The following is a 13,631-nucleotide window of genomic DNA, read 5'->3' as shown; positions in this document are numbered from 1 at the left end:
TATGTGCCTTTTTGGTTCTGGCTTATTTCACTAAGTATAATGGTCTCCAGTTGCAACAATTTTGTCACAAAAGATGGGAGGATTTCATTCTTGTATGTCTGAGTAGCATTCCATTGTGCACATATACCACATTTTTTTTATCCAGTAATCATTTGATGAACATCTAGGTTGATTCCATAAATCTTAGCTATTCTGAATTGAACTGCTATAAACATAGGGTACAGGTAATTTTTTCAGGTCATTGTTAAATCATTTATTTTATACATTTCCAATTTCTTGATATAGGCACTAATTACCATAAAATTTTCTTTTAATACTTCTTTTGCTATATCCCATAAGTTTTGATGTGTTGTGCTATTATTTTTACTCATTCAATAATTTTTTAATCTATTTTGATTTCTTTTGTGATGCACTGTTCATTCATTAGCATTGTTCAGTCTCAACATTTTTGTTTATTTTCTGGAGAGTTGGGATATCTATGGTATTTTCTAAGACTGGCTTTTCTCCTCTAATGCCTCTGGTTTTTCCATGACACCTTTTAGAAAAAAAAAAAAAAAAAACCCTTTTTTTGGAGAAGTGAAAGGTAGTATTTAGTGGGAATTTCAACATTTAAAATGATTGTTTTTTTTTCCTACCGTAAGACCAAAGTGCAATGTTTATTGAAGGTTCAAAGATTAGTACATATTTGGTGATAAGATTGTTGTGCATTTATAAAGTCTTTGAATGCTCAACTTTACACTGCATTTGACACAGCCATGGATCTCCTCATTATCTTGGGGATTTGTCTTTCTTGTGTGGTTCTTCTTTCTTTGTGGAAGAAAACCCATGGCAAAGGGAAGCTCCCACCTGGACCCACTCCTCTCCCAGTTGTTGGAAATCTGCTACAGCTAGAAACTAAGAATATCAACAAATCCTTAAGCATGGTACGTGTGATCAATTTTCTCTCAGTTGTTTACAAAGAGTGAATAAGACAGTCTGATAACAGGAAAAGATTTTCAAGGGAATATTGAAGAGAAGGCTTTAAAGGAAATTGTCCATTGGATACATAGATGTAATTTTAGAATGTATATAGCTAGGAGCATTATGGGGCCCTTGACCCTTTCAGCATTTGTTCTGAACTCTTGGATTCACACAAGAAAAGAAATCAAGGAGTAGATATATGTAAAGGGAGCAGGCAGCCAGATTTATTGAAAGCAATGTTATGCAATCATATGTGAGTGTAAGCCACCTCTCCTCATGAGGAAGGAAGGACTGCTACCTCTATAAAAATTTATAGGAAGCAGGGCCTGGGACAAGGCCCAGCTAAACATTCAAAGGGGGCAAAGTTTTGGCAGGGCATGAGTACCATTCACTAACATGTCCCATTTGGGGGATCTCAGAAGAGGCATGGCATCTCTTACTTGTGGGGTGGAGCACATCTGTGGTCATCTTTAATACAGTGTGTTGGTGTATGGTGCATGATGGGGAATGTGTGCGTCCAGCCTGCAATAATATTGTATATTTCCAGTCAGACAGTCGAGGTGGGGTTTGTGGTATCTGCACACAGATACTGCTAGCAGTCCTTAGGTTCTCCTCATTCAGCAGCTATGTGCCTATTCTCATCAAAAGGGAAAGAGATCCATGAAGCGTGGGTGAGAGAGTGGGTAGAGTAGGAGTTATCACTATGCTCTTAAATCTGTATATGTTAAATACATGAAATTTGTTTAAAATATAAATTTTAAAAATTGAAAAAAGAATAAAAAAAGAAATTGCCAAAGTAGGAATTCTTTGTTCAATTTAGATCCTCTTTATAGTAATTATTCTTTGGTGAAGTCTAATTTATGTAAACATGGTTTAAGTTTAAACATTCTTCTGATTTGCAGTCATAACAGTAAGTTTTCATAAGGCATATATTGATTTGAAGTCCAGGAAATAAATAAATGATCAAGAATTTTCAGTCTTATGATTGTTGTTAATGAATTAGCCAATAATGTCTCTTGTCCAAGTCGATCCATAGCACCAGCTATCTAAAACCTGAAGGAAGTATAAGAAATATCGTTTCCCTAAGGAAATAGGCGCTCAGAGTTCTGCTCTGGGATGCTCCTTCTTCCTGTGCTTTGGGGTCTAGATTTGAAGAGATTGTATCAACCCCTGAGATCATTTACTTGTAGCAGAGTCCAGAATGTGTAGTTCTTGCTACTATATTAATATTCATTTTTAATATAATAATAATATCAATATTTTAATATTGATTTTCATCAAAGAGAAATTGATTCCAATAATATACTTAAAGGATTTTATTTCAATATTTGCCTTGTGAAAAGATCATTCTGGTTGCTTCATTGTGAATCATTTGTAAGGTAGCAAAAGGAGTTCATCATGAGGAAGTGGAAAGAGTGTGGTCCTATATCCTTTAGTATATGACATAAGATGATGTGACAGAAAGACCCCCAAAGTACAATGAGTAAATGAAGATAGAAGCTAATTTCCATCTCACTTAATGATCTAGAAGTGAGTGTTGATGGTGCCTCAACTCCATGATGTTCTTATAAGAACCAGTTTTCTTTAGTCTTAAAATTCTACTGTCTCATGCCCCTAGACTGTTGTTTTCATTGGCATTGTTATAGTGAGGGTCAACCCATAAGTATGAAGAAAGGGGAAAGCAAGAAATAATTTTTAATGCAACAAGGTTGACTTTCCACATATCACTACTGCTGACTTCACTTATGGAGACACAATTAAATGGCTATTTCTAGCTTCAAGTGAAACTGGGCAATGTCTATGATCAGGATTTCATATTCCCCATTATTAGTAAAACTTAGGGGTTTCTGGTTCTAAAATGAAAATACAGAAAATAGATAAATGTACACAATTATTAGTCTAGGAATATATAATTCGTTGTATTTGCAGAATGGAAGAAGTTCCTTGTAATAGCAGAATGGTAGAAAAAAAGGTAATAAAATATTATGATCAAATGCATTATATAGCCCATGTCACATAGCAGGAACTTAGTATAGGATAAATATTGATAGTGACAATAATAATAGAAATGTTAGAAAAATGATAATAATTAATATTCAAACATTTTTTTATTAAATTAATGGTTTTAAAAGTTAAAATATTGTGTTTAGTGGATGCATATGAAATGTCTTTTTAATAACATTAAAGTTGTATCTATCACTTATCTACATTTAACTTTTTAAATTCTTGCCTCCTTTTGCATCTCCTGTTCCTCTTCCAGCTAGCAAAAGAGTATGGTTCTATATTCACCTTGTATTTTGGAATGAAGCCCGCTGTGGTGTTGTATGGATATGAAACAGTCAAAGAGGCCCTGATTGATAGGGGAGAGGAGTTTTCTGGCAGGGGAATTTTCCCAGTGTTTGACAGAGTCACCAAAGGATTAGGTATGCTTCTGTTTGGGGAATATGCATGGGTTTGTGAGTTGAAGATTCCATATAGGCTAACAAATTGAGAAGCTATAAACATTTGGAGAAACTTATGACATACATTTTTCATTATTTCATGGAAAGTGTGTGAATATTTAGTCCACATGAGATCCTTAATTTATTTGTGAAATCCATGAATGTGACACATTAGACCACAGGAACATAAAATTCAGTGAATGCAAGCCACCAAACCATTAATGTTATATGAATTTTGGTTAAGATACATTAATTTAAATGATCACCAGTTAAATTAATTATATAGGAGATTGAAAGGAGAGAGCAAATAAATGATGGAATTATCCCATTCACCAAACATGTAGCTTCCTGGCCTGATTCATAGGGGCCAAGAGAATATTTTAAGAAGTTTATATTATATGCAAGGAACCAACATGTGTTTGGTATATTTCCAGCCTTCCCTTCTATCATGTTTTCTTCCCAAAATGCATAAGAAATGTTTGACTTCAAGTGAACGCAAAGCCTAAAGCAAAGATATATTATGATAAGAGGATTGTGAAAGGACATATAGTGAATAGGGTTTGGAATTTATATTAGAAGAATATTTTTTGAGTAATTAAGTATTTGAATTATTTTCCATTTTTTCTTGGAGTTGTGCTTAAACTTCTTGGTCACCTGATGGGTCACTAAGTTCTGACAAAATAGAAAAGGTCCAAATGGGGCTGGCACCATGGCTCAATAGGCTAATCCTCTGCCTTGTGGCGCCGGCACACCGGGTTCTAGTCCTGGTCAGGGCGCCAGATTCTGTCCCGGTTGCCCCTCTTCCAGGCCAGCTCTCTGCTGTGGCCAGGGAGTGCAGTGGAGGATGGCCCAGGTGCTTGGGCCCTGCACCCCATGGGAGACCAGGATAAGTACCTGGCTCCTGCCATCAGATCAGCATGGTGCGCCGGGCGCGGCAGCCATTGGAGGGTGAACCAACGGCAAAAGGAAGACCTTTCTCTCTGTCTCTCTCTCTCTCACTGTCCACTCTGCCTGACAGAAAAGAAAAGAAAAGAAAAGAAAAGAAAAGAAAAGAAAAGGTCCAAATGGGTCCTCTTCTCCAGAATATTCTCCAGGTAGACTCTTGGACAATGATATACAGTCCTATTCTCTCAATTTTATCTTGACTCTGGAAATCTGATGCTGAAATTCCTTGGTGCTAATACCACCAAAAGAGATTAAGTAAGAAAAATTGAATAATTTTTAAATGAGAATTACCTGGGATGGTATCCTTTATCTTAGGAATAGTTGTGAGAGTTCTTCTAAAGCAGAAAAGTCATCTGACTCTTGAAAATTTCTTCCCCTGGTAGTTTTTCCTAAAATTCACTTACAGTAGAAAAGTCATCTTTGAGAAATTAAATCTCTGACTTGGACTCAACATGATTTTTTACATTTCTGATCATTGAGAAAACATTTTACCTCCATCATTTTCATCATCCTTGTCATTAAACAGTCACTGAGTGAAAATACTTGGCTTGCAGAGTTATTACAAGGTTTCAAGGCTGATGGATGATGAAGAGCTAAGTAATATGTAAAATCTACAATCCCAACAATAGAATATTAGGTTGAGTTGAAAGAAGGGGCAGGAGAGTTAAGGCTCAATGGCAATTCCTTGAGTTGACTTTACTGCCTATGTCTCTATCAATTTTTACAATGAGTACTCTCATCTGGAATTCATAACCATGGATGATATTCAAATGTGTATGTGTTTAAATCCTGATAGGAATTGTTTTCAGCAGTGGAGAAAAATGGAAGGAAACCCGACGTTTCTCCCTCACAGTTTTGCGGAATCTGGGGATGGGAAAGAAAACTATTGAAGAAAGAATTCAAGAGGAAGCCTTATGTCTGATACAAGCATTAAGAAAAACTAATGGTATATATTTCTTTATTTCTTTACATAATTAAGACTAGTGATTGGGTATTTTTTATTTTTTATTTAGTAAATATAAATTTTTTAAAGTACAGTTAATGGATTACAATGGCTTCCCCCCCCATAATTTCCCTCCCACTCACACCCCTCCCATCTCCCACTCCCTCTCCCATTCCATTCACATCAAGATTCATTTTCAATGATCTTTATATACAGAAGATCAATTCAGTATATATTAAGTAAAGATTTCATCAGTTTGCACCCACACAGAAACACAAAGTGTAAAATACTGTTTCAGTACTAGTTATAGCATTACTTCACATTGGACAACACACTAAGGACAGATCCCACATGAGAAGTAAGTACACAGTGACTCCTGCTGTTGACTTAACAATTTGACACTCTTGTTTATGGCATCAGTAATCTCCCTAGGCTCTAGTCATGAGTTGCCAAGGCTATGGAAGCCTTTTGAGTTCGCCGACTTCGATCTTATTCCAACAGGGTCATAGTCAAAGTGGAAGTTCTCTCCTCCCTTCAGAGAAAGGTACCTCCTTCTTTGATGGCCCTGTTCTTTCCACTGGGATCTCACTCACAGAGATCTTCCATTTAGGTCTTCCTTCCCCTCCCCCAGGGTGTCTTGGCTTTCCATGCCTAAAATACTCTCATGGGCTCTTCAGCCATATCCGAATGCCTTAAGGGCTGATTCTGAGCCCAGAGTGCTATTTAGGACATCTGCCATTCTATGAGTCTACTGTGTATCCCGCTTCCCATGATGGATTGTTCTCTCCCTTTTTGATTCTATCAGCTAGTATTAGCAGACACTAGACTTGTTTGTGTGATCCCTTTGACTCTTAGACCTATCAGTGTGATCAACTGTGAACTGAAATTGATCACCTGGAAATGTGAGATGGCATTGGTACATGCCACCTTGATGGGGTTGTAAGGGAATCCCCTGGCATGATTCTAACTCCACCATTTGGGGCAAGTGCTATTGAGCATGTCCCAAATTGTATATCTCCTCCCTCTCTTATTCCCACTCTTATATTTAACAGGGATCACTTTTCAGTTAAAATTTAAACACCTAAGAATAATTGTGTGGTAATCACAGAGTTCAGGCCGGCGCTGCGGCTCACTAGGATAATCCTCCGCCTTGCGGCGCTGGCACACCGGGTTCTAGTCCCGGTCAGGGCACCGGATTCTGTTCCGGTTGCCCCTCTTCCAGGCCAGCTCTCTGCTGTGGCCAGGGAGTGCAGTGGAGGATGGCCCAGGTGCTTGGGCCCTGCACCCCATGGGAGACCAGGATAAGTACCTGGCTCCTGCCATTGGATCAGCGCGGGGCGCGCCGCGGCAGCCATTGGAGGGTGAACCAATGGCAAAGGAAGACCTTTCTCTCTGTCTCTCTCTCAGTGTCCACTCTGCCTGTCCAAAAAAAATCAGAGTTCAACCAATATTACTAGAACAAAAACAAAGAGAAAATACTAAAAGGGTTAAAGTATTACATTGTACATCAACAGTCAGGACAAGAGCTGATCAAGTCACTGTTTCTCATAGTGTCCATTTCACTTCAACAGGTTTCCCCTTTGGTGCTCAGTTAGTTGTCACCGATTGGGAGAACATATGATATTTGTCCCTTTGGGACTGGCTTAATTTACTCAGCATAATGTTTTCCAGATTCCTCCATCTTGTTGCAAATGACCAGGTTTCATTGTTTTTGACTTTTGTATAGTATTCTATAGAGTACATATCCCATAATTTCTTTATCCAGTCTACTGTTGATGGGCATCTGGGTTGGTTCCAGGTCTTAGCTATTGTAAAATTGAGCTGCAATAAACATTAGGGTGCAGACAGCATTTTTGTTTGCAATTTAATTTCTTTTGGGTAAATTCCAAGGAGTGGGATGGCTGGGTTGAATGGTAGGGTTATATTCAGGTTTTCTGAGGAATCTCCAAACTGACTTCCATAGTGGCTTAACCAGTTTGCATTCCCACCAACAGTGGGTTAGTGTCCACTTTTGCCCACATTCTCTCCAGCATCTGTTGTTGGTAGATTTCTGAATGTGAGCCATTCTAACTGGGGTGAGGTGAAACCTCATTATGGTTTTGATTTGCATTTCCCTGATGGCTAGTGATCTTGAACATTTTTTCATGTGTCTGTTGGCCATTTGGATTCCCTCTTTTGAAAAATGTCTGTTGAGGTCCTTGGCCCATCTCTTAAGTGGGTTGTTTGTTTTGATGTTGTGGAGTTTCTTGATTTCTTTGTAGATTCTGGTTATCAACCCTTTATCTGTTGCATAGTTTGCAAATATTTTTTCCCATTCTGTCGGTAGCCTCTTCACTTTCCTGACTGTTTCTTTTGCAGTACAGAAACGTCTCAATTTGATGAAATCCCAAATGTTAATTTTGGCTTTGACTGCCTGTGCTTCTGGTGTCTTTACCAAGAAGTCTTTGCCTGTACCTATATCTTGCAGAATTTCTCCAATAATTTGATGGTGTTGGGTCGTACATTTAAGTCTTTAATCCATGTTGAGTGAATTTTTGTGTAAGGTGAAAGGTAGGGGTCTTGCTTTATGCTTCTGCATGTGGAAATCCAAGTTTCCCAGCACCATTTATTGAATAGACTCTCCTTGCTCCAGGGATTGGTTTTGGATCCTTGATCAAATACGAGTTGGCTGTAGATGTTTGGATTGATTTCTGGGTATTACAAGTAGCTAAGAATGATATGGTGGTGCATATATAACAGAAGCTCAATGTCCGCTCACATAAGTGTTAAAAGAGGTAAAGCAATTGGCATACTAGCCTTTTCAGACACCATAAGGAGAAAGTCTCTGATATCTTCCATATTTGGCTCCTAATGTCATGCATTGTTTATGTAACTTCTTTGTCTGGTCATAAAAGCAGAAAAGAGCAAATAGTGTTTGGACCAGGCATGCAAATGGCATACAAAATTTTTATCATATCCATAAGCCATAGTTTTTTAACAGTGCCCCACATATTTGTAAGAGGGGTTGGAAAATATGATGAATTAAGTACACAGGAAAAAGAGAACATGGATTTTATTAATGACCAATTTTATATTTTCTGCTATTATATTTAGACCTTCCAACCATCTTAGTTGATTTTTGTATGTGGTGAGAGGTAGGAATCTAATTTCATTCTTCTACATAAATACACCCATTTTTGCCAGCACCATGTAAATTACTATCCATTCTTTAATGTATGTTCTGGGTACCTTTCTCAAAGATCAGATAGCTGTATGTACATGGTTTAATTCTAAGCTTTCTAATTTTTCCATTGGTCTATGTGCCAGTTTTTATGCTAGTACAAGGTGTTTCAGTTATGATCATTTATAGTACACTTTAAAGTCAGGTATTCTGATGACTCCAGCTTGTCTCTTTTTATCTTAAGATTTCTTTGACTAATCCGTGTCTTGTATGATTTCATATTAATTTTAGGTTTTTTCCTAATTCTCTAAAGATGGGATTGCATTGAATCTGAAGTTTTTTTAGTTAATATATACATTTTAATTTTTATTAATTCTATGAATTCCTTTATGCAAAAGATTTAATCATTTATTTATTTGAAAATCAGAGTTATACAAAGAGAGGAGAGGCAGAGAGAGAGAGAGAGAGAGAGAGAGGTCTTCAATCTGATGGTTCACTCCCCAATTGGCTGCAAGGGAGGGAGGGAAGGAAGGAAGGCAATAGAAGATGGCCCAAGTCCTTGGGCCCCTGCACCCATGTGGGAGACCCAGAGGAAGCTCCTGCTCCTGGCTTTGGATAGGCGCAGCTCCAGCCATTGCAGCCATCTTGGGAGTGAACCAGCAGATGGAAGACTTCTCTCTCTCTGCCTCTGCTTCTCTGTAACTCTACCTTTCAAATAAATAAATTAATAAATCTTTTTTTAAAAAAAGATACTATTTCTCTTTCATTTTGATGGACAGTTTTGCTGGCTATGGTGTTTTTGACTGATATTTTTTTTTTCTTTTCAGCACTTTGAATGTATCATCTCATTCTCAGTTGGCCTGCATAATGTTTGCTGAGAAATATGTTGATAATCTGATGGAAATTCCCTGACATGTGACTTGATAGATTTTTCTTGCTGATTTTAGAATTCTCTTTGTCTTAGACTTTTTTTTTTTTTTTTTGACAGGCAGAGTGGACAGTGAGAGAGAGAGACAGAGAGAAAGGTCTTCCTTTTGCCGTTGGTTCACCCTCCAATGGCCGCCGCGGCCGGCGCACTGCAGCCGGCGCACCGCGCTGATCCGATGGCAGGAGCCAGGAGCCAGGTGCTTTTCCTGGTCTCCCATGGGGTGCAGGGCCCAAGCACCTGGGCCATCCTCCACTGCACTCCCTGGCCACAGCAGAGGGCTGGCCTGGAAGAGGGGCAACCAGGACAGAATCCGGCGCCCCGACCGGGACTAGAACCTGGTGTGCCGGCGCCGCTAGGCGGAGGATTAGCCTAGTGAGCCGCGGCGCCGGTCTTTGTCTTAGACTTTTTAAAAATTTGATTATAATGTACTTACAAGAGGCTCTTTGAGTTCAATTTATTTGACAATTTGTGAGCTTCTTGTATCTGGTTGTTCATATCTCTTCCAAAACTTGTGAAGTTTTCAACTTCCTTGAGGATTTCATTAATGAAGCTTTCTCTGTCTTTCTCCATCTCATTTCTCAGTTGAATTTCCATATTGTGAACATAGGTTGGTTTAATGGTATCCCACAACTCTTGTAGGCAATTTCACAGTTTTTCAAGCTTTATTCTTTTTTCACTCTGACTGGGCTATTTCAAATTATTTGTCATTCAGTTTAAAAATTTTATTCAAATGTTTAAAGTCTCACCTGCAATTTTTTCAGTCACTACATTATGCTGTCATATTTCTGTTTATTTTCTATGATTATTTCTGTCTTTGTTGAACTTCTCATTCAGGTTATGAATTGTGTTTCTGGATTTCTTTGAATTTTACATTGATATTACCTTGTATGTCACTGAGTTTTTTAAAATAATTTTTTTGAATTCCATTTCAAGCAATTCAAAAATTTTCTTTCTTTGATGTCAGCTAATGGATAATTGTTGCACTCATTTGATATTGTCATGTATCCCTGCTTTTCCCTGTCACTTAAAATTCCTTGTTTTGTTAAAGAGAGCCCTTGAGATTTTATTTTTTCTTTTTTAAAGTCAGGCCATTCAGATGTTAACTGAAGGAGAAGAGATATGTGGTAAGGTTTAAGAGCTACCATTTGTCAAAAATTAGAAAATTGAGTCATACTCTTAATTGCATACAGAAGTCTGTTTCCAAAACTATGGCATATTTTTTAAAATATTCAAATACAATTTCAATATTTTTCATTCTTTTCTTCTTCAAGGAAAGTACACCTATTTTTCAACTGTTTGAAAATACAATTTCAAGTTTCCTATTGGCTTGTGTTAGGTAATTGTTTTCTGTGTACATAATGAGAGTATTCACACTGAGACCTACCTTCCACCCATTTAAAGATATCTTTATGACTCTTTCTCATATATTTTCCTTCTTGCATATTTGAAATTTTGAAAAATGATGTGAAGAAGAGAATACTTTGGAGAAAATTAACAAATAAACTGGAGTAGAAAAGACAGTTTGTTGAGTAATGTAATTTTATTGCAGGCATGTGGAGTTTATAATGATGATAATGTGTCTAGGTAGTCAACTTTCTCAGTTATCGAAGATAATCAATTTAAGATATGCATGAGAACTGTGCACTCATTTCTACTCCATTTTCCTCAGCATCTCCTTGTGATCCTACTTTTCTTCTGTTCTGTGTTCCCTGCAACGTGATCTGCTCCGTCATTTTCCAGAATCGTTTTGACTATGATGATGAAAAATTTAAAACCTTGATCAAGTATTTTCATGAAAACTTTGAACTTTTAGGCACTCCCTGGATACAGGTAAAATCAAGATCCCTCTAAATGTGAAATTATTTTTTTAAAATTTATTTAGAGTGTCAATTGTTAAATCAACAGCAGGAGTCACTGTGCGCTTACTCCCCGTGTAGGATCTCTGTCCTTAATGTGTTGTCCTATGTGAATTAACTGTATAACTAGTACACAAACAGTACTTTATACGTTGTGCTTCTGTATGCGTTCAAATTGTTGAAATATTTACTTAGTGTATACCAAGTTGATCTTCTGTATATGAAGATAATTTTAAATGAATCTTGATGAAGAATGGGATGGGAGAGGGAGTGGGGATGGGATGGTTGCAGGTGGGATGGAGGTTATGGGGGGAAAAAAGCCACTATAATCCAAAAGTTGTACTTTGGAAATTTATATTTATTAAATAAAAGTTAAAATAAATATTTACTTGAGATGTAGAGTTAGAGAGAGATGGAGAGAAAGACAGTCACAGAGAGAGAGAGACAGAGAGAGAAAGAGAGGTCTTCCATTCACTGGTTCACTCCCCAAATGGCTGCAATGGCCAGAGCTGGACCATCTAAAGCCAGAAGCCAGGAGCTTCTTCTGGGTCTCTCATGCAGTAACAGGGATCCAAGCACTTACTGCTTTCCTAGGCCATCAGCAGGGAACTGGATCAGAAGTGGAGCACCTGGGACTTGAACTGACATCCATATGGGATGCTGGAGCTACAGGAGAATGTTTAACCTACTAAATCATAGCACTGGCCCCTAAATGTGAAATTATTTTCTACCAAATCATTTGCCCATTCCTCTGATCCTTTTAAAATGCCAAAAGTAATTTTTTTAAATTAGAACTTGCAAGCAATTACTGAGTTATCAAATCCATTTTATATGTGAAAATATAAATTAAGACATAAAGTAGAATAAAAAGTGAAATAAAATAGCAAATGCCTCATTTATAGTAAGCTTTTTTGAGAAATATTTCTCATTTTTTATGTACAGGGTGGTAGTGTAAAATTTGTTGCTATTGTATACTTTCAGAGAATGTAAAAAGCCTTTGTTGTATGATCTAACACCTAACACCCCATGGAGTTCATAAGGTCAGGATGTGTTTTACCTGGGAAGGATTCCAGAGGACAAACGGTCTACACATGAGTTGTCTGGAATAGGAAATTAGGATTCAGAACTAACCAGAATATTCTTTAAAGTAGCTTAGGCTACACAATAAGTAATCCATATCTGAAATCTACAGTTCTTATCTTTATAACTATTCTTTGATTCATGTTACTATACTAAATAAATTGTTTAGATGCCTATCTTAAGTCATTAAGGTAGTGTCTGAAGCAGTGTCAGGGAACTTCAGGACCAGGAAAGACCAGATGAGTCGGGTAAATGTACACATTCCTGAAGAGGGAAAATACCTACACAGAGCAAGATAAGTGATCTGGTCACTCCCTTAACCTTTCTGTTGTATTCTTCATTACAACAAGAGTATGAGTACTAGCATTTTAGATGTCTTCTTGGAGAAATATGCATAGGAGTGTTGGGATTAACATTGGCTTCTAGCATTGATCTCACTAGGTTGTTGTCTTTGAATTTTTTTTTTAAGATTTATTTATCTTCTTGAAAGGCAGAGTTACAGAGAGGCAGAAGCAAAAAGAGTAAGAGAGAGAAACAGAGAATGAGAGAGAGAGAGAAAGAGAGAGGTCTTCCATATGCTGATTCACTCCCCAGATGGCAGTAATAGCCTGAGCTGCACCTATCTGAAGCCAGGGGCCAGGAGTTTCTTCTGGGTCTCCCACATGGGTGCAGGGGCCCAAAGACTTGGGCCATCTGCTACTGATTTCCAGGGCCATAGCAGAGAGCTGGATCAGAAGAGGAGCAGCTGGGATTTGAACCGGCACTCCTTTGGGATGCCGGCAGTGCAGGTGGCGGCTTTACCCACTATGCCACAGCACCAGCCCTCTTTGAATTGTTGACTGACTTTTGTGAATCAGAGATAGATGACAACAGGGGCAATTCCTGAATCCCTTCAAAAACAGCTGGGAAATTAATGTAAGACTGGTCATTTTTTTCTTTACTCTTTCCTTTAAATTACCATGTTCTAGTACAGGAACAAGTCTTATTACTCTTTATCGACTCAGGGCACAGGAGAATGTGGGATACATAACAAGAAAAATGAGCTAACAAAGAATTCTTTCCTCTTTCAGCTCTACAATATTTTTCCCATTTTACATTATCTACCAGGAAGTCATCGCCAGTTGTTTAAAAATATTGATGGCCAGATCAAGTTTATTTTGGAGAAGGTACAAGAACATCAAGAATCTCTGGATTCGAATAATCCTCGGGACTTTGTTGACCATTTCCTGATTAAAATGGAAAAGGTAGAAAGGGACTCTGATTTGCTACCTCATTTATGTGGGTGATATGACTCATAGATGAAACAAATGCTTCTTCC

The 13,631-nt window shown here is 37.8% G+C and overlaps 1 protein-coding gene across 1 annotated transcript in view; it reads left to right on the top strand.

The window, feature by feature from the left end:
* The first annotated feature begins 726 nt into the window (after positions 1 to 726).
* The window catches only part of CYP2C (cytochrome P450-like), a 28,715-nt gene continuing 15,810 nt past the window's right edge, over positions 727 to 13,631 (top strand). The window contains 5 exon segments of the mRNA NM_001171265.1: positions 727 to 923; positions 3,221 to 3,383; positions 5,143 to 5,292; positions 11,047 to 11,207; positions 13,384 to 13,557. Of these exon segments, the coding sequence (NP_001164736.1) occupies positions 756 to 923; positions 3,221 to 3,383; positions 5,143 to 5,292; positions 11,047 to 11,207; positions 13,384 to 13,557 (816 nt within the window). The 5' untranslated portion in view covers positions 727 to 755.

The sequence above is a fragment of the Oryctolagus cuniculus genome, chromosome 15 (assembly GCF_964237555.1).
Source record: "Oryctolagus cuniculus chromosome 15, mOryCun1.1, whole genome shotgun sequence".
In the NCBI taxonomy this organism is placed as follows: Eukaryota; Metazoa; Chordata; class Mammalia; order Lagomorpha; family Leporidae; genus Oryctolagus; species Oryctolagus cuniculus.
Note: the sequence above shows the minus strand (reverse complement) of the source record. Positions and strands in the feature narration are given on the sequence as shown.